The sequence below is a fragment of the Anomalospiza imberbis genome, chromosome 1 (genome assembly GCF_031753505.1).
Source record: "Anomalospiza imberbis isolate Cuckoo-Finch-1a 21T00152 chromosome 1, ASM3175350v1, whole genome shotgun sequence".
NCBI classification, from domain to species: Eukaryota; Metazoa; Chordata; class Aves; order Passeriformes; family Viduidae; genus Anomalospiza; species Anomalospiza imberbis.
In genome coordinates this window covers 83,056,233-83,083,110 of record NC_089681.1, presented here as the reverse complement: position 1 = coordinate 83,083,110, position 26,878 = coordinate 83,056,233, and the positions used below count along the sequence as shown (strand labels likewise).

Here is a 26,878-nt window from a genome sequence, read left to right as displayed (position 1 = left end):
TTCTTACAGAAGAGAAGCCACCATAAAACCAGGGGGAGAAGAAGTAAAAGTGAGGCTATCAGCAGCTTGCTGGCCAATTGCCCACATGACTGCAGGTGAGTCTGTATGTTCCTTGTTAAGGTGCCTTCTGGCATGCCTGAAAGCTTTTGGAGAGAACCTGGTGGTCACAGCTGCCAATATATGCTGGTGAGGAGGTAAGCAAATCACAGCCTGTCCAAGTTAAACAAGTTAAAGCCAGGACTTCCAAAAACTCAAGTGACCCACATACGCTGTGCGGGAGTGAGCACTTGGGTATGATGTAGGTGCAAGGGAAAACAACTCTTATTTGTCTTCTTTTCATTGGACTTCCCTGAAGCATTCATTTTTAGACCCAGTATGCTGCACTAAACCGTGGGTTAATTAGAAACAGGAGTCTCTCCTCTATTCCTATTTTTGGAGGAAATGTTCATCAGCACAAATACAGCAATGCAGAAGTCCTGTCTCCTTGGTGAGTAACTGAGATCGTCCTCTGTGTCCCAAACATCAAGGTATTTGGTAGAAAAATAAGCAGAATAAGATAAAGTGGTGGAATGTCCTGGTTGAAAAGTATATAGCAGCTTTTTAGTTCAGGTTTTAAATGTGCACTGTGTTGAAATATTGTGGGCTTCTTCTGAAAACTAACTTAGAAACAACTCGATCTATTTCCCGCTCAGTGGAAGACCTTGGTGTCAGATTCTGCCCTAAACCAAACCCACCTGCCATGAACTGCTCGGGCCACAGGATGCCACTGTTGCATTTCTTTTTCAGGACGTCGAAAGAAAGAATGACAAATTGTTTGCATGAACAGGACACCTAAATTTAATACCTCTTTTCCTTCCTTCTTAACACATACAATTGCTGATGTTTAGAGCCCCAGACAGACTCAGATGTAAACAGCTCAGAACTGCACAGGAATATGTGTTTTCTTAAGGAACAAAATGTTTGAATACCTTTTAAGGCTTGATTACTGAACCTAGCACCTCTGTACCTTCATAAATTTTCTATGCACGAGAAATCTTTCCAATGACTGCCCCAAGTGTTGACTCAAACTCTCATGATTTTGTCCACAAAATAAATACCCTGTTATTGGATTTTATCTGTGTCCAGATGAGAAAAGAAAAACACTAGATGGGGGAGTAGATTAAATCAGAGAGAAGGCAGGCTGCTCATAATTGCTACCTCTTGTGAAAGACCAAGAGCCCCTACCATGTTAATAAAACTTCATAAATATTTTAATAATATAAAATGGAATGCAGTGTATTCATGCCAAGAGACGGGGAAGTGGACTGCACTCCCAGATAGCTGCTCTTGCTGCAGTTTTGTGCAATTTGCAAACTGGCACACAGAATCAGAAGCCCAGGACTACTGAGACCTCTGGGATGGTCGAGACAAAAGCACTGCACAAAGGTCCACCAATGTGAATTTTAGAGCAGTCCAGATTGCCGAGATCTACACAGGGTCTAAAAATCCTCTGAAAGCAAATTTCAGTCCTGACATATTTTCATATTGAAGTGGTAAAGTATTACAGAAAACTAAATATAGGGTTGCAGACAGTCTCCAAGATCTACACAGACAAGGGCTCCCCCAAGTTCAGCACAACACAGATGGAATTTGTGAGAATGGGTTGTTAAGAAATGAGGGAGAAATTTTAATGCTAGCAGTTTCTCGGATTTCAAAAGCCATTTGGGTTTTGCTCAGCATTTTAGAAGGGAAAAAATGGCTTTAGCTTACTGCATCTCCATTTAGGAACAGGGAAAAAGAAAATTATGATAAGGTTTCAGATACATCTTGGGTGGCCAGCAACAGAAGAACTTGAGGAAAGCCAGCATGAAACTGACAGCTGTGGTGATGCAGAGCACTACCAAGGCTGGTGTTACAGCTCTGTACTTCAAGTTGATGTAAATATGAAGGGGCCCACAGATAACAGCCTTTTAGGATTCAAGGCTTCAATAGAAACCATCCTCACTACCTCCAGCCTGTTTTGGATGTGTCCCAGAAACTGGCTATTCCCCAGTCAGGGTCTAGATTCAGTGAGACAAAATCCCTTTCTTCAGAAAGCCATGTTGTAAGATCTCTAAATCAGAACTAGACAATTACTCAGAAGATGCTGGGAAGTACTCAGCCTTATAAGAGAAACAGCTACCAACCAAACAATTCACACATTTCCAAAGACAAAAACAGAATAAGCACATGATTCCACTGCTTTTAAAATTAAGTATTTGTAACAGCACACACCAAAGATATAGTATTAATATTAAGTCATTCGTGACTGTTTACATTTCTTTTGCTGAAATAATTTTTAGTGCTGATTTTTTTGTTATTAGCACAGAAAAAATTTGACCACACATAACCAATTACTTAGTTCTCAAACTGAATTTACCTCCCATTCCAAAGACCAGGGATTTCAAAATCTCCTTAAGAAAGGAAAAAAAAAAACAACCTTCCATCCAAATTCTTTTTTGTTGTTTATAACAATAAACAACAGATTTCATATAAAAGCAGCAGCATAAGGGTAGAAAATAGTGTTCCAAAGCTAATTTTAGTCGGGCTGATCTCAGGAGCTTAGTGTTCCTGTCAGACTGAACAGACTCCAGTGGTGCCCTGCCTGCCTGGCTGGAGAAATCTGTCCCTGGAGATCTATTTATAGTACCTTGTACCCTGTACCTAGATTAGGTTTTAGGGTTTTTGTTTTGTTTTGTTTCATTGTGTTTTGTTTTGTTAGGCGGGAGCACGTATCCAGGACTACATTGATCCAAGACACAGATGTGACCTACTCGAGTAAATTACCAGGGGGAAAAAAAAAATCAAAACAGTTCACACTTCATTTTCTGCACATCAGTCCCTCTGGACTTCATCAGCTAGCCAAAATTCAGTCCCAAAGGTTATTTCTATTACAAAGAGAAACTGATGACAGAATTGAGTGCATCTTTGATACAAACCCATCTGCTTACATACAACACAGCATCCTTTCACCTGCAATAATGTAAGAACAAATGATCTGATCTTTTTCCTTGGTGGTTGTCATTTAAATTTAGCCAGTACAATATCTAATCCCTTCATGATTTTCTCCTTAGAAACACACTCCTACTCCTACATTTGGATGTTTCTCTCTAGTCAGCATGATTTTCTGTGGCTTGTTTCACTGGTTCTTATGTCATATATAGGCAACTCCAGCAGTCACTACCTATCTTGTATTTTCTTTAGAAGTTCACAGGGAAAAACTCTTATGTCATAGAGTTAAGGGTCTTTTTAATGTAGACCTCATCTTGTAATTCTGTGTTGGTTGTGACCCTGTTATTTCAACTACCTGGTTCCATAATCACTTTAAACTTTTCTAAATACTTACTTTGCCCACCGGCTTCACTGAATTTTTCCACTCCATAATAGCATCCCTTCAGTTCCACCCAGTCTTCCAAACCAAAATGGCCACACCTGAACCCTTTCAGTCCAGAAGGAGAAATGTTTTAAGAAAACTATGTGTTATACTGCAAACAGTGGCTCTCAGAGATAACTCTTATATTTCAGCCCCTCCAAAAAAGTCTATTTCCAGCCATAACTCCTTGTGATTTTTCACCTGTTTGTATGAAACCTGCCCACCAGAAGGGAGATGCAATTCCTCATGCCCTCCATCAAGAGTAGATATCCTCTGCTGGATGCAAATGATTAATCGATTTCCCAAAAATTTGTTATCTAGACAGGAGAACAGGGTCCACGCAGGCACCCTAATCTTTGGGGTAAAATCTGCCAAACTAGCTTAAACAACCTTTAAATAGAAACAGTAGGAATTAGAAACAAACAAAGCTACGAAACAATAAAACACTCCTGCTGTTAGGCTGCCTTTGCTAGCCAGATGACAGCCCCAAACTGAGAAGGAGTAGCGACTGATGGGTAGTGGTGTCTCAAACTGCAGCTTCTCCTCAGGGCTTCAGTTACAGTCACCACTCACTGCTGCCAAGAGAGGTAGCCCTCTTCCCCCATCCCTCCCCCAGTTTCTTCCCTGTGGGACATGTGCTTCTGCCAAGTCCTTGCTCCAGTGCACATTTGATTGCAGCACAAAGCCAATTCAACTCACTAAAACAGTAGAAAGTAAATTGGTTTTGGCTGGAAAGCAAGCAGAACTGGATTATTATGTGATCAAGCAAGCAGTAGAGTTGGTGCAAGACAGTGAGAAGAAGATGAAGCATACAGCTGAAGGCAGGAACAGCAGAAGAGGTCTAGGCAAGGTGAGAATGGTAAACAGCAAAAGAAGCTGTTAACACAGCTCAGCCAGAGCAGGGAATCACACTCCTACCACACTTCAAAACATGTGCTTTGAGCATTCAGTTCCTGTAGCTATCTCCTCATTTCAGGGACAGCAGCTCCTCTGTTACCTGCGTGTTACTTACAGGGGATTTTGGATTTACCTCTGCCATGGGATTGCACTAACATCTACATATATTAGCCCAAACTCATGAAGCACTGGTACCCCAAGCATGCTGCTGTGAAAGCCCTGGGAAGGAAAGAGATTTCCTGCTCCCAGCTTCTGTGCAGGACAGTGCCACAGCATAGGGAACTTCCCAAAGCTCGATATTAGCTGGGCACGGTGTCACGTTAACACCACCATCCTGTTTCCCAGGCACAGACTGCTTTTGTCTAAAGGACTGCACAACCAACAAGCCATTTGCTACAATCCCGGTTCAAGAGCCTGTCCAGACTCACTCCAAAAAGAGATTATAAACACCAATAGAAGGCATCCTGAGGAGACCAGCACATTGTTCCTCTGTAAGAGAAACATCACAGGCTGGCAGCGAGGCGACAAAGCCCCTGCCGATACACCACAGGGAAGGTTTTCAGCAGAGCACCAAGGAAGGAGACTGCATGCATTCAAACGGCTGCTTTTCCAAAACACGGCTCTGCACCAGAGGAGAGTCTATCTGCTTACCTCCCTGTGCAACCTGTCTAGTGTAACACACACCTGCTCCTGGACACAAGTGTCACCCGTTATCTTTTACCTCCTCCCCTTCACCCTGCCCCTGCCCCCACCCCCATTCTGTGGGGCTTTCTGCCCTGAACTCTGCCAGTCAATGGAGGTGGCTTCAGAAAAACAATAAGGCAACCTGCGAGCACCTTGAATTTCAACTTTATTAACCTTCAGGTTTTATATCCTCTCGCAGTCACCAAGTTCTTCCTCAGCACTGTAGGGCACAGGGACATCATTTTATTAAATTAAACAAAGCCGGGGTTGTCCTGTGCTCCCTGACACCGGCCCATTCCCACAGCCCTCGTTCCTCTTCACTGAGGAAAGGGCAAGGAAGCTGCTGAAGGGTCTGGAGTGCACATCCCACGAGGAGTGGCTGAGGAGCTGGGGCTGTTTAGCCTGGAGAAAAGGAGGCTCAGGGGTGACCTTATCACTCTCTACAGCTGCCTGGAATGAGGCTGTAGCAGCGACAGAACAAAAGGACAGAGCCCCAGGCTGTGCCAGGTGAGGCTCAGGCTGGACATCAGGAAGAATTTCTTCACGTGAAGAGTGATTAGACATTTGAATGAGCTGCCCAGGCAGGTGCCGGTCTCACCATCCGTGGCGGTATTAAAGGAAAGCCTGGACGCGGCACTCAGTGCCATGGTCTGGTTGACATGGCGGTGTCGGATCACAGACTGGACTTGATGATCTCAGAGCTCTTTAGTTCATTTCCAACCAAACTGACTCCGTTGTTTTGTGACTCTGCTCACCCTTCCCGTGCGCCGAGGCAGGAGCCGGCAGGGCCGCCCCGGGCAGGGCAGGCGGGAGGCGGCCTGGCCGGGAGGGCGGTGCCGGCGGCGCCGGGAGCTGCTGCGGGGCGGGACGGAGCTCGGCGCTCCCTCAGGTGAGGGCCGGGGCCGCGGGCCTTGGTCCCGGGGCCCGGGGGAACCGGCAGCGGGGGGAAGCGAAGGTGCCCGGCGGGAGGTGCCCGGGGTGTCCCGGGGCAGCGCCCTCGCCAGGGCCACCCCCGGGGCGCCACGGGGGTCTCGGGTCGGGCGGCGCTGCGGCGGTGGCACCAGGAGCCTTTCCTTGCGGAATGGCTCCTGCCCTCGGGGGAAGGCGCCGTCTCCTTCCCTCTTAGATGAAAAGAAAAAATAATTTATTCCTTTATATTAGATTTTTATGTTTATATTTATTTACTTTATAACACCCAAGGGAGATGGAGGAAGGTTACCAGGTCTTGAACAGTGCAAATTAAACCGACTGCAGGCACTTCTGCAGGGATGTTAAAGGGCTGTGATGAAGGCAAATGAGTCTAAAGATTGCTCAGGTGTTTGAACTCTGTTTCCCTATTTTACAGGTTTGGGCTTAATCGTATCGCACTTGAAAAGATAAAGACACTTTCAGCAAATAACAAATTGGTTGTATTTAATACGGAATTATCAGGGTATAGCTTCTTGCCAGCTTACTTTCAGCCCAGCCCAGCTTTGCCTGTACCTAATGTTTATGTAAATCATAGGCAACATTTGGTAGTGATTGTTTATACCCAGGAGTGCCCTCCTCTTAGAAACTCCCACGGCAGAGGTCACAGCCTGCTCTTCCAGACTTCCCTGTGCCAGTGGCAGCTGTGTGCACACTCACGCAGTCCTGGCTCTTGCTGGGCTTAATGCTTTACCTGAGACACAGCATTGCAAAAGATAAGATTTAGTTGTTGGTGGACACGATCCCTTGCCCCAGCAGCAAAGACAGGAGAATCAGAGCAGACCTAGTAAATAAGATCAACGTAATACATGTCAGGTACAGAAACATTGCATTTACTTGATGAAAAGGTAAAGAAAAATTTCCTGCTTTAATGAAGTTACCTTATAGTTTAAAGGGTTTTACTTCCTTCACTTTTTAAAGAAGTCTGTGCTAATTTTGAATCAGCATTTAATGGAAGTGAGTGCTGGTCAATGAATAACTTAAGTGGAGCAATAAAATGAACTGGTTTTATTTCTCTGGCTCAGGAAGTTGTTTTAGAAGGAGAGAATACATCTGAGAAACAAGATGTCTCATGCTGGGAGTCGATACCAAGATAAGCAATACCGGCACCATGAGAGCCATAGATCTGATAGATACAAGGAAGACAGAAGAGCAAGAAAAGCATACCCATACAATGCAAGGTATGTCTTTATCTCCTCAGAGAAATAGATCACAGCAGGTCTATAATGTCTGCCTTCTCTCTGCTTTTAAATAGGCTTAATTTACAATAGTAAAGAAAGCTTTTACTCAGCTGTGAAAGCATGAGCATACTGCATTTGGAAGGGAGCTATTTTACACTTAGAAATTTAACCTTTTTTCTTTGTTTTGAGCTGGAGACAGGACAGAAAGATAGGCTGTGTAATGCAGGCAGAGATGTGAATTTCCTGGGATGATCTGAATCAGGTTGGGTGACAAATAGGTGACATGTGGCTATGAGTCTTAGTACAGTTCCTGAAGACACTGGTCAGCAGGTGATGGCAAACTGTGACTTGCCAAATATGCACTGCTTAAATAAGAATGTTACATGACTGAGACCAGCATGGGGACTTCGTGAGCTCTCAAGTTGCTGTGAACGTGTTCCTGTTATCCTGAAATAAAATTACTTCCAGTAGTCGCTGTCAATAGATGAGTGCTTGTTGAAGTGTCTAAGGCTGTTGGCAGCACTTGAAAGTGGGTCAGCCCCTACCACTACAAGGAGCAGATCAACTAATGGGTTTCCAGTGCCAAATAAACTCTTAGGATATTGCACTTCTCCTTCCAGCCTGGCCTGGCTGCAGCACGCTAGATGTGAGCTTAGGCTGCTTTCATTTTAGGTCATGCCAGGGCGTGGCTGCACTGAAGGAGAGAGGTCTGTAGATCTAAACACCACGGGCAAATTGGCCATGGCAGCAGAGTGTTCATCTCTGCCATTCAGTCTCTGGGGACGTGATTGTAGGGGAATTTAAGAATAAAGGCAAACAGGGAGAGGAGATAAATATAATGGAAAAGCTGAAATACTGAAGTACTCCCTGATAATATGCATTTTAGTAAGGAAAACAGGATAACAATAAAAGGAGCAGAGAAGAGCACTGCGTGGACTACAAGTATTGCTTATGTCTAAGTATAAAGCACTTGGACAGCACTAAAACTATTGCATTGTGAAAACGGCTAATGAATTTTTTTTCTGTCTCTCTTAAATTATGAAAAAATGAAGAAAAATGGGCACAAAGACCAGTCTAAGAATCATCCTCAGAGGCTGAATGCCTGTCCTTAGCAAAAACAGAGACTGGCAGGCAATAGAGTTAAATTATCTTGAACATATTAGAAGTGAGAGCAGCTAATGCTAGTAATGCATTAATAGCACAGTAGAGAGAAAAATAAAAAACCAAAAGGGTTGAAGGCTTGATGTGGGCTTTTTTTTCTTTCATGTATAGCATAATATAAGCAATGTGTGAAAGGCTAGCAATAAATTAAACCACCACTTTTTCATAAAGCACTTCTCTGGATTTCTTGGTTTTGCTGTTAGTTTTATATGTTTGGACTCGTAGATCGAAAATTGATGGATGGACTGTAAAGGTTCACAGACATCCCTGTATCCACCAGGGATTAGAGGAAGGGAAGCTGCAGTTGCAAATCTGTAACAGCCATGAAGATAATTCTTAGAGTCAAGTCAAGCATCTGGGGGCCATCAGACCTCACTAAAACTGATTGAAAAACTTTTCTGTCAGTTGTTTTGAAGGAGTTTGGCTTAACCTTACAGCATTTCCTCTGCTTGGTTCTCACGGAGTCCTCATGGGTTTTGGTGAAAACTTTGGCTGATTGATCAGAAGACCAACAGACCCTATAATGCAGTACATGGGAAGAATTTCGTGGAAGCTGTACTTTGGGTGCCTAATACTTTCATCCCTGATGAACTAGACTTTCTAGCCAGAGTGTTTCTCCTTCCAAATGTATTTCTGCCTGAAATTCCTACAGCAACTATCCTCCCAGTGCTGAGGAGAATTACCTAGAATGGTAAAATCCTCAAGGAAAACAGCAGAAAAGGTGGCCAGAACAGGCCATAGTGAGAGAAAAAGGCATCTAAGGAAAGGATTTTTTTCCTAAATGTACTCTGCTGCTGAACACTGGGGGGGTTCAGTTTGATTTTTTGTCTTGTTTTGTTTTCTGGCAAGTAACAGGAAACAATAGAGAGAAGCAGCTGCATCAGAAGTACCAAAGGGATTGCTTTCAAGTTACTGGAAGTCTTATAAATCACACAGCTTATTTAATTTATGTGACACAGCTGCACAGGATGCTTTGGTAGTTGCACAAGACACAGGACAGAGGTCAGAAAAATCAGAAATGTTTTAGCCAAATAGAGCTGTTGGCAGCTAAACATGGAGAATTTAGCATTGGTCTTGTTATTGAATGTCTTAATTAAAATGTAAGAACTACAAAGAACATGATTTAATGTGGATGAGCGAGATAATATTGAGTCTGGAATTGGATGAAGATAAACCTTAGTGAAGTGCAGTGATACTAGGAAACAAAACTACAGTTGAAAATGCTGATCTGTGGATAAGAAATTAAAGATAAAAAAGGAATACAAAGAAGACTTTTAAAAACAATAATGCTGAATGAGACTTCAAATGTCCTTTAACAACAAACTCATCCAGCTGTACCTTGAAAAAGACAAGCTCCAATTCTTCTTCAAATCAGGGAGAAAATTTCTATTAGACCAAACACAAACAATTTGCAGCCAATGTTTCTTTTAACTTGAGTGTTAGGTCATTTTAAAGGGAAAATTGCACTTTTCCTATAAAATAACTGAAATCTCACCAACTTTAAAAATCATCGGGCTTCAGATATGAAGCTGTCATTGCAGAAAACTGGACCATTGTATCAATGAAGAGACTAGTTGGAGACAGGAGAAACTGATCTTTCTGGGGAGGAGGGTTGATTTTAGCTTCTTCTTCAAATATCTTCAAGGACCTCAAAAATTGGAATAGGCTATTTTCCCCTTGTTTAAAATCTTTATCTGTTTATTTTAATAGCTTTTATTCTTTTAAAAGACATCTTTGTGAGAGACACTAGTTGGAAGTACAAACACCCATTAAATAGTTGTGCTACTTTGCACATTTATTATGCCAAATTCTCTCTTGTTTCTATTATCTGGCATGCTATGGACTAGCTAAATTGTTTGGTTTTCATGAAAAAGCTGTTATTTCCTGTTATTACCTTTTGCCAGTAAGCTAAACAGTTCAGCCAGCCTACCCAGTGAGTACACTATTTTCCAAAATAAGGACCATTGAATGCAAATATCCTTGTGATCATGCATTTATGCAAGTTTTTGGATTATTTGCTTTCAAAACAAGCAAGCAAAAAAGGTCAGATGCCTGTGAAGCAAGCTAGTTGCTTCCACTAAGAGGAGCATCTGATAATCTCTCATGTTCTAGTGTTCAGGAGAGAGTATGACCTAATGAATAACCATCAGTCGTTTACTCCATTGTAGAGACATCCGAGGTGGCCAGCACTCAAGGACTTCTCCTGTTTGCTCAGACCCGTACTCTAAAACCTCAGGAGCAGCACAGGAGTATTTTGGCCCACCACCAGAGTTTTATCCTCCCAAGGAAAGCTTCTCAATGAAGTGTTCAAAGGTATGCACAACAAGAGGTATGTGATATTCTTATTGCCTGCCATCCACCCTTCTCCTTCCAAGGACTTCTCTTGGATTTGGTTTCTGTGTTTAGAAGCGCAACAAAGTAAAGCTAGAAGAATATTAAAACAAAAGAAAACAAATGGAAAAACAGAAACCCTACCAAAAAAAAAAAAAGTCTACAAGGACTGAGAGAGTTAATGAATTAATTTTAGACATCTAAAGGCAATATTTATACAGATATTTAGATACTTGAAAATACATCTGTGGAATATGCATCTGGAGCATCAGAGTGGGTCATGTGTGTAATCAGTCACTCTGTGCAACAAGAGTTAGCCTTTGGGATTTAGGAATAAAATAGACATTTGCATCTGTGAGCAATTTAGAGATGGCTGTTGAAGGTTTTATGCTAGTTTTTTTCCCAATCATTCTTCTCACACTTTTTATCAATTCTGGATTTTATCAATTCAGTTATCACTCATACATTTTTATAAAGCATCATTGCGGGAGACAAATTTTTTTCTGAACATGAATCCAATAAAACAGTTTTGGAGAAATAACTTGGGTTTTTCTTAGGTAGAAAGCAACTGCAACAAGGACAGAAATGAGCCTTAATGTGGGAGGAAATCAGCCTTAGTAAACTCATTCCCGTAAACTGAAAAAAAGTAGTCATTAAAATATTCATTACCCCTTGAAAGTTTTCCCTCTTTCAGGGTGCTGATCATTCTCACCTTGTCTGTAGGAAAGCTCCACTGCAGTCTGAGTTGAACTTGCAGCTAGGTGCAAAGCCTTTGGCTGATGTCTATAAATAGACTTTCAGTGTCCTCTGGTAGAGAGAAAAGTGAAGAGATTAGCTGTTGGAAGTAAATTAAAGCACATAATGTTAGATTATTTCTTCACTCCATGTAGGAAATTAAGTAGCACAATCAATCTGCTCTTAATATTTGTCTATGTGAATATGTGAACAATTTTAGGAGTGAGATGAGCTATTTTGTCTTAAAAATATGTTTGTATATTAGTATGCAATTTGTTTTTCATCTTCAGATGTAACTGCAACCATTAGTAAAGGTTTAATGACATGGAGCCATATGATATTTTTAACCATGATAAAATTGTATCATCGGTTTCTTCTTTAAGCATATTGAATTATTTTAACTTGTCTGAAAAGCTGCAGAAAACTCCATGCCTTATTTTATCAGAGCTTTAGAAAAATGGAATGACAGGTTAGTTTTAGTTTCCAGTTTTCACTGGTTGCTCAGACTTATGGATAGCTTAATGTGAATATCTGGGGTTTTTCCCCCAGCATTTGCTTTTCATTATTTCAGGGCATTAAATATCATTAAGATTTTTTAAATATCGTAGTTTTTGATATATCAGTTGACAATTACGATTTTACTCCTACTCCTCCCCCAGATATTGCTCAGTGTTGTCCAAAAATGTCCTGTCTGAGCTTGCAGTGGAGGAGGGAAAAGGTATCATGCAGAAAAGAAACCCTTTTATTAGCAACCTTATTTCAAAAATGAAAATACATTGAAGGTTGATAAGATTATGAGAAAGTTAGTATCCTGTTTAGTTTTTGGAAGTACCAAGATTTAGCAGACTTTACTAGAATTGTCTTGCAGAATTCTGTATTCCCTGCAGTTATGGTAGATGCTGTAAATGAACTACATGAATGGTTTACTAAGAAGTCAGTACATGCGAGCTGCAACACTTCAGAGCATGAAAAGTTCCTGTAAATACTTAATAACCATCTCCTTCTTTTGCCAATGATTTATCAGCACTCTGGTGAAATTCCCCCTTCCCAATCATCAAAATTTTAAAATAAACTACTCTCAAACAAGGCTGGGAAATCAAGTGATGAATCAGTCTTTTCCAAAGCAACAACTTAAATGTGAACCTTAGTTTCTTACGGTCCACTAAGTAGTTGAGCTTTGGGGCTTTTATCTTTTGCCTAGCACATCTAGGTTATGTTCTTTATGCATTTTGAGCAGTTTAGCAAACTGCTGAAGCAGTTTAGCAAACTAGAGAGGAATTCTATAAAACCAGAGCTCTGAATAGTATTTGCTTCACCCAAATAGTTCCCCCTTCATCCATGTTTTTTACCAGGTATATCCCAAAAATTAAAGCTGAATTTGAGAAATAAGCAGCTGGGTTTTTTAGGGATCCTTTAAACAGCTTAGGGCCTTAGGACACTTTAGGACCTCATTCTCCTGTCTTTGTTATTCCCAACATACATCCCTATTCCCTGCCCCCCTTTTTTTCCCCCCTACAACCACATTAGGATAATAAACCCAGCCCAAATATTGTGGAAGAAAAAACTGATACTGACCCCTTTTGCTGGTAGGAGCATTTGATACTATCTAAGAAACTTCAAAACATTCTGCTCTTTTTTAATCCTTTCATCTTGAAAACAGAAGGGAAAAATAAGTCTGTTAAAACATTATATGAGGGGATACCTATTCAAAGCCATTCAGGTAGGATCACATGGATAGCAGTGCTGGATCATATGAGGCACTTCATCACTCTTCCTCCCAAAAAATGTACTAAAGTACAAACTTAGGAGGACCATCAGAGTTTGTACCAGTAGAGAGTAAGCTGTCTTCTGGAATAGACTCCAGACTTTGGATTGGTGGAATTTCCTGAATTGGAAGACTGCACTCACATCTGTTGTGTTTAATACCTCTTTACAGACCTATGAAGTTTGTTTAATTCTCTGCTGGATTGCTTTTTTAAATGTTTGACCTTCACATTACCTTAAGATAAGGAGTTCCAGAGTTTCACTTGAAGTACTACTGTTTCATTCCTTAAAATGTTTTAAAGAAGGTGTTTCTGATTCTGATGGTATTCTAAATATGTAGTGATATCCTCATATGTTCAGCTTCTCTATGAGATTTATGGTTTTAGAGTAAAGTCTTCCCTTTTTCTCTGTGCCCCTATTGATTCTTCACTGATTGAACAATAGCCAATTTTGGTCAGTTTTCCAGTCTTATACATTTTCCAGGTCTACCGCACCTTTTTGAGATAGGCTGACCAGAAATGCAGTAAAAATTCCAGATAAATTCCCAAAAGAATCAGACATCTGCCTAAAGGCTCTGGTTCTGTAATCCTATTCTAATGCTTCCTATCTGTTGTGTGACTGTCAGTGAACACGGAGCTGATGTCTTCAAAGAAAGCTACCTGAAATGGGAATGTTTGGCTTAGAACCCATCTGCATGCTCTGTCCACAGGGGCATCAGTGTTTTTGGGTATTTCTATACAACCATGAGGTGGAGGTTGCTTATTGAACACTGATTTCATTAATTTCTCATTCAAAGCTTGAGCTCTTAGCAGCCTACCAGTTTTACTGTTGGCAAGCATGAAGAAATTCCTATGATTATTATTATTAAAACAGACTTCACCATCTCAGTTTTCAACCTTTTCAATTCATTAGTCTGTGCATCTACCACAGTATTTTGGTATGTAGTTTTGAGCTGAGTATGCTTGGAACCTTCCCTTACAGGTCTTTGGGCCATATTGCAGAGCAGACCCAGGGTGCACAACTGTTGTTTTTTTTTTTGGATAAAACTAAATGAAAGGGTGAGCTGTAACTACTAGCAGGCACTCTGCCCTCTGGATCAAACTAGAGCCAAAATGAAGTACTGCTCCCCAGAAAATGCCTGTCCTGTAGCCCCTGTGTCTTCAACTTCACCTGACTCTGCAAATCCCTTCCCACTGCACTGCCAGCATGGACATACTGGTGACAGGCAACACAAACCAGAGATTACTCCCTTAACTCTAGTTGCCTGAAAACTGGCTGTTTACTTTTTATTATCCTTTAGCCACTGCCAACCAGTGAAATGATTGTTTATCTCACAGGAGCTTGTCACGTAAGAGCACTACCTTTCTTCATATGTCTGCTGATTCTTTTAATTGACTTCCCTATAACAAACTCTTGACTATTCCCTGCTATGCTGTCTTTATGTCTAGTTTCTATATGTTGGGTAATTTTAAATAGGAAAGCTACACTTGTGGGCCTGCAGATTACAGATCAAAAAGCAGTAGAAACAGAAGTGTGCCACCATCTGTTTCTACAGTAGTGAAGGAGATTGAGGGAACAGCTTATAGACTGGTGTCAAACTGCCTAGATGCACTATATAATTTATGGGAATTTGAAATAAACTCTTTGTGATAAAGCCAAACCTTTCATTAACTAAGGAACTGCTGCTTGCAATAGCCATTTCTTACCACTTACACGTGATATATTACACATGCCATTTAATGCAGCACATGTTGAAAACAACAAGAGTTTTTTGACCTGGGGATTCTTAAGGCTGAAATTCTGTCAGAAGGAAACATTCAATTTGCTTTTCACAGTGCAGGTAAAATTTCTGTAGTTCTCTCTTCTATGTAGAAAACCTAAATTAGTAATCATTTTACCTTTCAAATAACCCCCTTAGATATATTTAAAATATAACCAGATTCAGTGCTTTTGTTTAGCAGATGGAATGAAAAACATGTTCAAGGCTGGCTGCCGTCCTTCACCTCAGTGAGAGGAAAATCTGAGTTGAACCCAAGAGTGAATTGCTGATCATAAATTGGTCTCAGATATTTGGTAACTTGACCTTCAAAACTTTTAATTTTCTTTTTATTATGTATGTTGGTGTGAAAGAGGTGGAGCAATATAATTCTTGGATAATGCCTCCTGTAGTTTTGCTTAAACAGTGAAGATAAACTTAAGTTTCTGCCATTTTTGGTCAGTATGTGACTCAAAATTATTTGTGCTTTTGCCTTCTATAGAATTGGTCATGATTCCTGAGCAAATAATATTTTTTTAAATTTTTCTACCCATTTGGCCTTTAAGGGAGACAACACTGAAAAGGTTACGAAACAGTTTGTGAGGGAGCAAGTATAATTGAATCCCTGTTCTTTGCTCCTATGAATACAGCTTTGATCCTTGAATAGTGTTAGATTTCTTAAGCATATTGTAGGCACTTCCAAACAATCATGGCTTTAGCCTACATTCTAACATCCACAATTGTTAAAACCTTCAGAGCAATTTCCTCTCAGAAAAAGACAGCATTATGGTTTGTAACAACATGAAAAGTCTCCAATTTCAAGCATAGCCAGGAGGAAATATCAAACGGAATTTATTTGGAGGAGGAAATAGAATTAGGGAGTAACAATGACTTTCTCCAGGATACATTCATGCACTAACAAGCCGGTATTAATTCAAATGTAAACATCTATAAGCTTTTGTTTTTACAAAACACAGTCATTTTTTTCCCCCTATAGCTATGCATGCTGGGAAATACTCATAGACTAGAAAAAACAGAGCTGAAAAGTTAGCCAAGACACAGGGTTCACACTAATAGAAACTTGCTTTGAGTTCTGCCATTGTTCTCAGCCATAATGCTGCTGTTGTTTCTTTGCTGTGTTATGTTGTGATACTGTTCCTCTTGGAGTCAGACATGGGAGCGGGAGGGGAAACACATTTTGCAGAGGACCTGTATCCCTTTCAGTGCTGCAGAGATGTTGGGGGAGAATAGTGGTCTGCAAGAGGCATTGGACTGAAGTAAAAAAAAAAATCTCCTATAGCTTCAGGTATGCACATTCAAAAACACTGAAGGGTCATTAAATGTGCATAGCACAGGTAACTGTGTGTGAAAACAAGCATTCAACAAGTACATTCAGCAGCACGTTGCATCTTTTTGGCAATGCAGGACGCCTACGTTCCTGTGGGGGCACCCAACAGGATTTGATGAGAAACTTGTGTTTTGTAGTCACCATCTTCACATTTTGACCCCACAGTGTGTGCCTTGCTTAGTTCTTTCAGACTGTGCCCAAAGCTGCTGTGCACTGTTCCTGTGGCAGTTATTTCCATGTATTTCTGCCAAAGAAGGGAGCTCTAGGGTCCCCTATAGTCTCATTGTAATTAGGCAGCTTCCCCTTCTATCTGTTACAAAGTATATTTTAAATACAGTGTGACTAACAGGCTGAAATTGCAATCAAGTTTTTTAATCTTGTAATTGTGAAGACAGATGATATTAATAGTGGGAATTGGATGGAGCTATGCAGATTAAAATAATCCCAGTTATTCAAAATGCTTAATTAAAGTAGCAGAGTAACAAGATACAGCAGCAGAGCTGCAGGTAACCTTCCTTCCTCTTCTGATGTTAAAGTATTTCATTTGGAGCACAGTCCTCTTTACTGTGAAATACAAACAGCCTTAAGCAGTTGGCTCTATAAAAACACTCAGGGGAGCTACACTACTTGCAGATGCCAAATCCTACCTTTAGCAAACTGTTGCCTTGCCAACACATGGGACTTCACTCTGCCCACGTTTTCATATGAAATTATTTTCATCCACCTTTTTGGCATTGCGCTAACATGTACACAATTATTTTTAGAGAAGCAAGAACTGCAGTAAGACTCACTGAAGTTGGCAGGGGAAGATACTAGCAAAGTTGCTGTTAGGTGTGTGTTAGACTCCAGTCCATGTTTCTCATACTGGCAAATCTTAGTTAGGTTTGCTCAGTGCCATTACAGAAGAGTTACACCGTCTTTCCTGTAAGAGAACCAGGCTTGTCTTCCCTACACCCGACCCAAATTAAGGGAACAAAGGGAAACTCTTCCCTTTAAAAAGTGGCTCTCAAAGCCAATTGATACAGCAGACAGATTATCTATTGAATGTAGCTCTATTTCTTGAGCAAGTGATCCTAGCTCTCTTAAAGGAGAAAAATCCACCCAGACAGGAATGTTGCTCACCAAGTGTGACAACATACAATTAGTAAAGTGAATGAGAAGCTTGGGTTCACAGGTGCCTCCAACCTGACCCACCTTCAGCCAGACTATGATTACTTAAAGAGCAGTAACACCCCAATCTTTGTACTTTCTAAAGGTAGCTCAGTTTCAGTTCAAACAGAGGGAGTGGCCATGGAAAGTTGGCTTACAGAACAAGAGCGTTTCATTGTTTTCTGAACTCCTTTTAAAAAAACTCCTGTGAGCTGGTTTCAATACCAAGACACTTGTTTACTACTTGAAAGAACTATTGGTACATTTTAAAAAAGGGAATAAAAAAGGCCGTTTCCTGAAATGTAGAATGCAAGGTGACCATACAGAGACCTACCAGTGCTACAAATAGAATACAGCCTTTTACAGTTATATTTAAGCAGTACTGTCAAATGCTACAGTTTAATGCAAGATCTTTTGCTTCCCACCCTCTCCAAAAATAGGAAAGATGACTCATGTTTAATTAGCAGGAGAGAAATCAAGAACATTCTAGAAGTGATGCTTTAAAGAACTACTGGGTAGAAGTAAACCATAGCTGTTGTTCCCAGACAAGGGCTGGGTTGTATTGAAACTGTCTTACAGTGGTGGGAAAATATGGGGATAGAGGATGATGCAGTAATTCTACAATTTAAGTCCACCCTTTCCTGTGAAAATTGGACAGCACTTTTTAGAGGATGGGAAGTTATTAAGCAGAAAGAATAGAGCAGGTGGGATAGTTGTTCTGTAAGGGAAGAGGATACATAGAAAAAACAGGATAATACATTTGGATCTGAGCACTCTGTGAATGCAAGACTTCTCTGAGTCATTAAAACCAAGGCTGGTCATCCTTTGAGATTTCCTAACAGAGTGATTATCTTGAATAAAGAGACACAACTTATTAAAAGGTAATAATTTTTTTTCTAGAGCACATAAATCACTTAATTTTCCCAGTTTTAAACTATTTTTTCAGTGATTTCCAGTAAGATGGATATCTCAAATGACCATAAGTGTGTTGGGCACATCCATGCAATTTAAATGCAGTTGGCTCTGAGTATGTGCATCCCTTGGGTCCTCTGAAGAGCCAAGATTTTGTTGGTGTTACATTGCCTAATTCTTGTGTTTTAGGGTTGGGTTGTTTTTTTTTCTGCCTCTGATTAGCATGACTAAGTGAAAGCTAAATCCCACCACTGGCTGAAGAACACAGAGACCTGCAAAAATAATAGTGGTGTGGGGACTTGGGGGGCATTTCTTTATTTATGAAAAAGTTGTGTATTCCCCTTATTCTGCTTTAGTGAAGCTGGTTGAATTCTTGTTACTGGTTTCAGTAAGATCTTGCTTTCTACATAAAGGGAATATTACTGTTAGAAAGGTATTAAAACATCTTTGCATCCAGATTTTATATTTTTGATCTCTTGCAACTATTGTCTTTGTTTCTTTTTCCTTATTCAGTTCTCCTCCTATTTTTTGGTTTCTCCCCATTTCTGTCACATTTTGTCCCCTTCGAAAAGCAGAGCCAAACCCTGCTTTACTTTGAAATTTTCTTCCTTTCTCCTTATATTTTTCCTCCTACTACTGACTCAGTTTAGCAGAGAGGTCACCAAAGCTGCATTGATCTGTGCCTTCAGTCTCTGGGGAATGCCAAACCTGCACTGGCAAGAGATGTTCTCCATTAGAGATCCTTTTCAGGACTGACTCCTGCTTTTGTAAGTCACTATGTATGTTCAAAATAGTTGTTTTCTCCTTTTTGAGGGGTAAAAAAAAAAAAAAAAAGAAAGATTACCTCTGAAAAGCAGAAAGCTACCCAACTGGGGGGTGGGGGAAAAAAACAAAATACAACTTGCAGTGAAAAAGGCTTGGAGAGAGATTTTTCATGTGTGTTGTAGCTTCTAACTCCTCTCTTCCCTTCTCCTGGAGCGACCCCTAATGGGATGTGACATGGGTACCACTGACCTGTGTTTCACCAGCTCTGCCACTGGGATCCAGGTGTCCAAGGGTGGCAGCCACATACCCCCAGGGCTGCCCCTGGGTCCTGCTGGTCCCAGTGGTATGTGGTCTGCAAAGGAAGCAGAGGGAGAAGGCAAGCCAAAATGGAGAGTGGTAAACATAGAATATTCTGGAAGTACGCAGTGGTGTTCACTGAAGAGGAGGGAATGATGCAAAAGAGACAGAAGGAGGAGTCCATGTGCATTCAGCAGAGGAAGAAGGTGACTCCTGTCCCAGTTACAGTGGAGGGAGACACTTTGAAGGCCTTCTTCATTAGTATGGCCCTCATGGGATCAGAGGAGTTCAACAGAAAGAGCCAGAACTGTCTGTCCTGCAAATTCATTTATGGCAGCTGCAGAAACAAAGGAACAAACAAGAATTGACCAATCTGCTTTATTTACACGTGTATACCCACACCATGACCCCCACACCTGAACATCAGCTGTCCTGCCACGGTGCCTGGATGGAAATTCCTCTTTAAGGGCTTCTGACACGAGACTTGAGTGCACAGCTGAGTTGCTGGGTACCACACATTCAGCCACAGTGGGTCTTATGAGGCAGAGAACATGGATTTAACAGCTCACCTCACCTGAGAAGGGGAGTTTTTGGTCCTTCTCTGGTCCTGGCTGTTGCTGCCCTTGCTAAACTCATGCCAACACAATTGCTCATCAGATATGCTGTAAGTCACCTCAAGATGCTAAAGTTGCAGAGCAAAAACAGCAGCACGAAAGAAAAGAGTTAAATAGTTTCCTGCTATTTTAATTTATTTGAACAACTCTTAGCCTAATGTGGAGGTAAGGGAGAAAAGTAGTGACTGCCCAGCCAAGGGTGGGATCTGTTAAAGTCAGCTGCCTGTGGGTCTGTACTCTTAACCAGCCCACCTGTCAGCTTTGCTGGATGGACAAGCCCACCATTTGACAAAAGATAAAACCATTGTTCAGTGGGTTGGTGCCATGGAAATATCCCAGCAAGGAAAAGTAAGGGAAAGAAAAAGTGAACAGTACATAAATAGTGTCAATTGGAAGGCTGTATTATTGTATATAGCAGGAAGCATACTCCCAGCAAGACAACTGCATTCAAGCAAAACTAACAAGTAGGATACATTGAAGTTACTATCCACTGCAGATTTAGATTTTATGGAACAAGTGAAAGAATTCTCTGGAAATCTCTGGCAACACCCACTTCTAGATTGCAGCCATTATCCTCACCTTCAGTGCTGAAAAGCAGTGCAGGAAAGAAACACAGGAAAGGAAATAGCAGTCTGGAGCCCTGACAGGAGTCCTGTAACTTATTCAATAAGGAGAGGATTAGTTCCTAAAGCCAGCTGTTGACTGTGCTGATTTTAATACAAATACAAATGTGCTGATTTTAATACAAATGAGTAACATTTTAGGTAAATCCAGAGATGTTGAACCTGAGAAAGGAAAAAATAACTAAACCAATAGAATTCTGAGCTGTTTAGACGTTTGGATATTTTACACTTAAATCTTGCAATGCAGTCATTGTTGCATGGGATTAGGGAATTACTGTAGAGATAAGCAACTTCCCTATAGGAAGATATTTTGGTTTCTGCAGGTATAACTCCAAGATGACATGGCTAACTGGCCTGTGAAAGCAGAAATGGCAGCGCAGACTCAGAAGCGTGGCTTGTAACTCAATCGTTTCCACCAGGAGCACACTGCTTGACACAGGTCACTACTAGGATATGTATGACCATACCTTGGCAGAGCTAAGATTCAAAATTTACCTGTCCTTTTATTCCTTACTTCTGAAATCTGTCTCTATCCTGTTTATACTAGTAGGATTTTGTATCAGCTTGTAACTATCACAGATTAAGGCTGCAAAAGGCTTTTGGGGTTCCTGGGTTGGAACATACTTTAAGGCTTAATATTTCTGTCAAAGCCCTGATGATTATACAAGGTCTTAGGCATTTCCACTAATTGCTATGTTCATAAACCCAGCTGGCTGTCATCATAGACCTGTAATTCATTCGATATACTGCTTATCATTTTTAAATTGTCTTTAATACAGGAGGCTTTGTTCTTGCACTTTCTTTTAAAAAAATCCAAGTTAATCCAAATGATACAAGTGATTGGTAAAGTAGCTGCTGCTGAACCTCTCTCCATTGTTTAATCACTCTAATCAATTCTACAGCAGGTATGTGTCACAACTGTGCAGGTACATACAAAACCTGTCCAACCTGAAAGCCCTGTCTAAGGAAATTTTTCAGGCATGCCTTTAAAGCATCTACTGCTGTGGTTAAAAATACAGTAGACCTGCACTGATCGCATTTGTCATCCCATTATCAGTCAGCTCAGCAAAGTTAAGGGGTGGCATACAGAATGTGTGTGAACACATAGGAAGTTTTGGAGCAGCATCATTGAGGATTGTGGTCAGTTATAAACGTGGGGAGGTTAGCAGCAGGCTGTGACTACTTTGAGAACAGAAAATTGCCTTTTCCAAAGCTCAGCAAGATGATGTAGAGGAAAAGTTGATGCTCGGCTTGTCGTGGGGCCTCAGTACACACAGATGAAAAGGAAATTCTGAAGTCAGCAGCTGACTGATCATGAATTCCCAACTACCAAGTAGCCAAACATACTTAAAATTTATGTTTCCCTTAATCAAATGGTCTTTCCTCCATGTAGACTTGTAAGAACTGTTTCCTGCTTGAGCATCTATTAAATCAGCAGTCAGCCTTTAAAAAGGGAAGTGCCCTTCTGCATCTAATACTGTCACACTCTCTAAGGGCCCTGAAGATCTAAGCTGATTCCCTGCATTTGGAAGGTATAATGTACAACTCAAATGAGTAGACAAAAAAAAAACCCACCTGACTGAGTTCCAGTTAATGTTCTGCACAGCTACTATTCTTTCAAAATACTATGAACAATCCTAGTAAAGTGATGACTCTTTACCATTAAAAATGACGAGTCTTTTGGCTGCATTATTTGAATTTGGTACAAGAAGTTCCAAATCCTAACTCCAGGGCCAAAAATTAAATTTCTCTCTACGTTTAGCTCCACAAATACGTCCTTTGAAGTACTTGAAGCCTCCTGAAGAGATTTGGTAACTAGCACAGTTATTGCCCTGCTTCACAGAAATGGTTGTGCAGAAGGGTCGAAGAAAAGGCACGCTGTCATGCAGAAATCAGCATCGCCTCTGAGGAACACATACACAGAACTGCTCACTTGGTTCCTCTTGAACAAGGGGAACAGTTTTGTCTGCTGTAACATTACCTTCCTGTGCAGAGCAAGTGGCAGCAGGAAAGGACTCATTACCCTAGCCCTCTGTTGACGGAATAAGAAGGGGCAGAATGGGAATATCTGATAATCCTTCATTGTGGCTGTCACTAGCTTTCTTTGGTTAGAAGCATCTGGCAACACAAGAGAGGAATTTGTTTAATTCCCTTGTGTTCCTGCTTCAGCCCTTCCTTTTCAAGCCCATACAGCCTTGACAACAACTGAGCCATTGCTCAAGAGGGAAATGCCATGTGGATCAGTGCTAGCAGCATAAAATGAAAGTCTTTGTGCAAATCACAGATCAGGCCCCACTTTAAAGACAAATATAGGACCACTGTGTCAAGCATCATACATTCTTGGCTGTCAGACAGCAATGGAATAATAAGATTTACAATTCTGTAATTAACTTCAGAACTTTGGAGCAACATGCCTGACACGCTAAGGGTTTTCATTTCCCCAGTAGGCAACTCTAGCTGTGCTACACTGCAACATCCATCGTGTTTACTAATCTTAGTCTGACCCCTAGTGAGTTGTCATGGAATAATCAGATTTATCAAACATGAGGCAGCTTCCTGAGAGGCAGCTACCACAAAAACAAGTAATTTCTCCCCTTTTTGGTTCTGGGTGTTTGTACTTTTTCCCTTAAAAATACTTGATTACTATTACTAGTAGCATAACATAAGAAAAAGTGAAGAATCAACTCAGAAGTTTAAGGCTGTCTTCTAATGGTCAGGATGTGAAAGAATGCATATGACCTAGTATCAAATTCACTTAATTTATTTCTGCATACAAGGTGGGTTTTGCATCCTTTCCCTCCTTCTTTTTTGTTTGTTTTTTTTTTTTTTGGGGGGGGCAATCAGAAACCCCAGAGTTACGAGGGGTTTTTGTTGCTGAAAGAGATAAAGTGCAAGTTGCATCTGGTTAGATAGTAAGTTTAAATTAACAAATACCTTCACAGAAAAAAAAAGGTAAGTTAAAGTAGTAAATGTGTTTTGGAGGACTGAAATAGCTTGCATGATTTTTCAAGCTGTTAGAAGCTTCTAGGTTTTTGTCAGCTTCAACCTCAGCATTTTGTTCATACTGGATATTTCTTGCTCAGTGTGTTTATGCCAAGTAGTTACAGGCCAAAATATAATCACTGTGCGCTTGCCTTGGCAGTAACACAAGCACTGTAAAATTTTTATGGATTTTTTTCACTGCAAGAAGATCCATCTATCAAGTACACTGACAAATTAAAAAAAGTAATTTGCCCAGCCTCCAAAATGTACCCACGAGAGTTCAGGCTTCTCTTTTTTTTTTTTTTTCCCAAGTGTTTTTCTGTAGCTGTAGCCAAGAAGAATATCTCAGTATTAGTACTCTCTATCTATGGTTTTGGTGTACTTCTGTCACCCACAGTTTGCACAAGATGTGGTTTTGACACCTATTCCCATCTTTCTGCTCCTTCCAGGCATTTTGAAGTTTGTGGAAATCACGGTTAACCTCCTGGTGCTGATTTGTGTGGGCGCTTCCCAAGCCTCCATTGCAGGCTTCACGTCCCTCGGAGGCTTGGGATCCTTTAACCTGAATTCGGCCTACAGCCCCTTTGAGGGCACGGAGCTGCAGGAGGTGAGGGAGCTGGACATGCACTTCACCCAGATGAGAGCCCCTTGCGTGTACGGCGGAGTGGCCTTCAGTTTAACAGCAGCCACGCTCACCCTTGTCTTCCTCGTCGTGGGGGCAAAACCCATCCAGCAGCTCCAGACAGGGCTGCTGGTAGGTGAATGTGCCTTCAGCCTGCTGGCTGGCCTGGCATACCTGGCGGCCGTGGGGCTCTACCTGCACTTCGTCAGGCAGGTGAACGCCACCGAGGTGTGCAGGAGGCGCGAGCGGCTCTATGCGCGCCGTGGCTACACCTCCATGAACTGCGACGTCCAGGGCGGCGACGCGGCCGTCGGCCTCTTTGGGGTTGCCGCTTCCTGCCTGTACTTCGCCAGCTTTGTGCTCTGCATCCTTGCTATCCGCACCGTGCGGGCCTTCCAGAGCCACGCAGCCAAGGCTCAGCACAGCCCTGAGGACAGCGTTAGAGACAGAAGTGTCAGAAACCACCACACCATGCACAGGACCTCTGAAAGCTCCCACAATGTCCAGGCTCTCGCCACGTTAGTGTGAAATCAGCTCTGGGACTGGGCCAGAGAGCTGAGGATTCAGCAAAGGATGGACACTCGCAAACAGGCAGCCAGCCCACGGTGTATTTTCCTACAAGGTGCTGAAGTGTGTATTGAATCACCGATTGTAACCATACTGCTACAACATGATGTAATAAAATAGACATTGAGTGACTGTTTTAACAAGGATTTGTGCACCGGTCTCTCAGGCTGGACTCCAGCATTTAAAATGCATTTCCTTGTAACGTTTTCATCCTGCACACAGCAAATCCAAAGAGCAGTGGGCTTTTAACAGGTTACAACTGCGTTGCTGCCAAACTTGGGATAACAACCACTTCCTTTCCCTCTCCCATGACATGGGGAATTGAATACACAGCTAGGATGGGCAACTTTCAACAGATCCTGTGTCTGTTGTGTGTCCTGTTCCTTTATCCTACAGCACTTACAAAGCAAAGAACACCCGGGTGCTTCTCTGAATCCTGTCCAAAGTTACACTTGTAACCTTTTTTGCCTGGGCTAGTGAAGCATTTTATCTTTTGAGTCACGGGGGTTTACACATGCTGATCATGTGCTCCCTGAGGAATGCTGCTGGGGGAACTAGCTTCAATGTCAAAGGCAGCATTCAGGGTCCTTATCCAGTTTCCTACTACATTTTCCCATCTCACTGAGCACAGATCAGAACCTGAGAGGCATCACACTGGCCAGGTGTCAGCTTAGTAAAGATACCATTTGTTTCTGTAAGCACCTACACAAGGTTTGGCTTGCTGACTCCACAGCCAGTGGTGGGTAGAGCCTGAATCGGGAACATGCTGCCTGCCCTGGGAATGCTGTAACAATGACAGAAAGTACATGTATCCTTCCAATATCTAAACAGGCAAAGCATGAGTGAACAGTAGTAAGTGTATGCCCCAGGGATGAGAAAATAAATTTAAGAGACCATCTTTCAAGAGTCCTTTGTTTGAATCAGATGAAATAGATCGCTGGTCTTCAAAGATGAGGAAAAAGAAAAGGCTGTTCTTCAAGTGCATAAGATCTGTCAGCTTGAGAGGAGGGAAAGCTCTGGCCATTTTCATTCTTTTCAGTTGTGTCTGGCTCACAGTCATTGCCCAGAGGAGGCTTTTTTGAACCACAGTAAAGCTTATTTACTGCGTACTTCATACATACACATATGTATACACACACACACACATCTCAAAGGATTGTGTTTCAGGCCAAACAAGAAAACTTAATGGTTCTGATTAAAAGTGATTATGAGCCTTTATATAAGTACCATTTATATAATTCCTTAAACATATCTTTAACACATTGAACACCAAGTTCCATAGCATTATTATGCTTATGGAGAGACAGGAATAGTCTTTTCAAACTTGCTATGATTCACAGTCATCACAGAGTCAGGAAATTAGGACTTTGATTTCTAGCTCTTTGCCAAAGCCCAGACCTTCTCTGGTATGCTGTAATCAGCTGCAAAGTCTGTTCCAGGGATGTCTGGCATGCAGCTAAAGCTGCAGCTGACCACTTGTTGGGCATCTCTGCCTGCAATCCTGTTCTGTGCTACCTCTACACCTTGCACAGTTTGAAAGCAGGCTTAGTTACACAATGACACACTGTTATTAACTTATACAAACAACAAAAAAGCAGCACCTTGAAATGACAAATTCAAAAGCTTAGAAAACGTTGCAAGTAAGAATACATAAATTTAAATCAGTCCTTAAATACATGCACAATATGAATTTTAATCTCTGGGCTTCTTACTCTGTCCCATTCATTTTTGGATGCTTGCCTGGCATCGCTGTGTAAAAGCAATAATCTTCTTGGGAGCATCAATTTTTTTTTTTTTGCTTGTCTCTTTATTCCTTTTATCTTTGGTAAAGGCCTCACTTGCTGCAAGGTATTTCAGTCTTTGGAAAATGGTGCACAGAGCTCCACTGTGGACTACTGCTGTAGTGTTCTTCCCTTGGACACCTGGGTCCTTCACAATCCAAACATTTCAGGTCCCTTTCCTGTTAGCAGGAGCAATTTTAATGTGTTTTACATGGAGAATCAAAAGGTAGGTGCTGAATACAGGTCAGTCCCAGTCACATTCTCTCAGCTCCTCACCCAGTTGCTTCCCTGCACTCATCATCCCCTCTTGTTTCTAACTTTTACAGCCTCAAGTTTATTCCTTATATCAAAA

At 41.4% G+C, this 26,878-nt stretch overlaps 1 protein-coding gene across 5 annotated transcripts; it reads left to right on the top strand.

Moving 5' to 3' along the window:
* LOC137478237 (MARVEL domain-containing protein 3-like) lies at nt 1–25,643 on the top strand. 5 transcript variants are annotated; one of them, XM_068197978.1, is made up of 4 exons: nt 1–95; nt 6,964–7,119; nt 10,449–10,609; nt 24,006–25,643. In XM_068197978.1, the coding sequence occupies exons 2-4, from the start codon at nt 7,004–7,006 to the stop codon at nt 24,704–24,706; spliced, it is 978 nt and encodes a 325-aa protein (XP_068054079.1). In that variant the 5' UTR covers nt 1–95; nt 6,964–7,003; the 3' UTR covers nt 24,707–25,643. The 5 variants fall into 5 exon arrangements, with proteins under 5 accessions (XP_068054079.1, XP_068054046.1, XP_068054069.1 ...); XM_068197945.1 differs by lacking the exon at nt 1–95 and adding an exon at nt 5,765–5,861; XM_068197968.1 differs by lacking the exon at nt 1–95 and adding an exon at nt 6,050–6,287.
* Nucleotides 25,644–26,878: the final 1,235 nt, after the last annotated feature.

What these genes read in the sequence shown, in the direction of transcription:
- LOC137478237 (XM_068197978.1), top strand. Translation starts at nt 7,004, where the DNA reads ATGTCTCATGCTGGGAGTCGATACCAAGATAAGCAATACCGGCACCAT. An exon ending in GCATACCCATACAATGCAAG is followed by an intron (nt 7,120 to 10,448) that starts GTATGTCTTTAT and finishes ACTCCATTGTAG; the next exon opens with AGACATCCGAGGTGGCCAGC. An exon ending in AAAGGTATGCACAACAAGAG is followed by an intron (nt 10,610 to 24,005) that starts GTATGTGATATT and finishes TGCTCCTTCCAG; the next exon opens with GCATTTTGAAGTTTGTGGAA.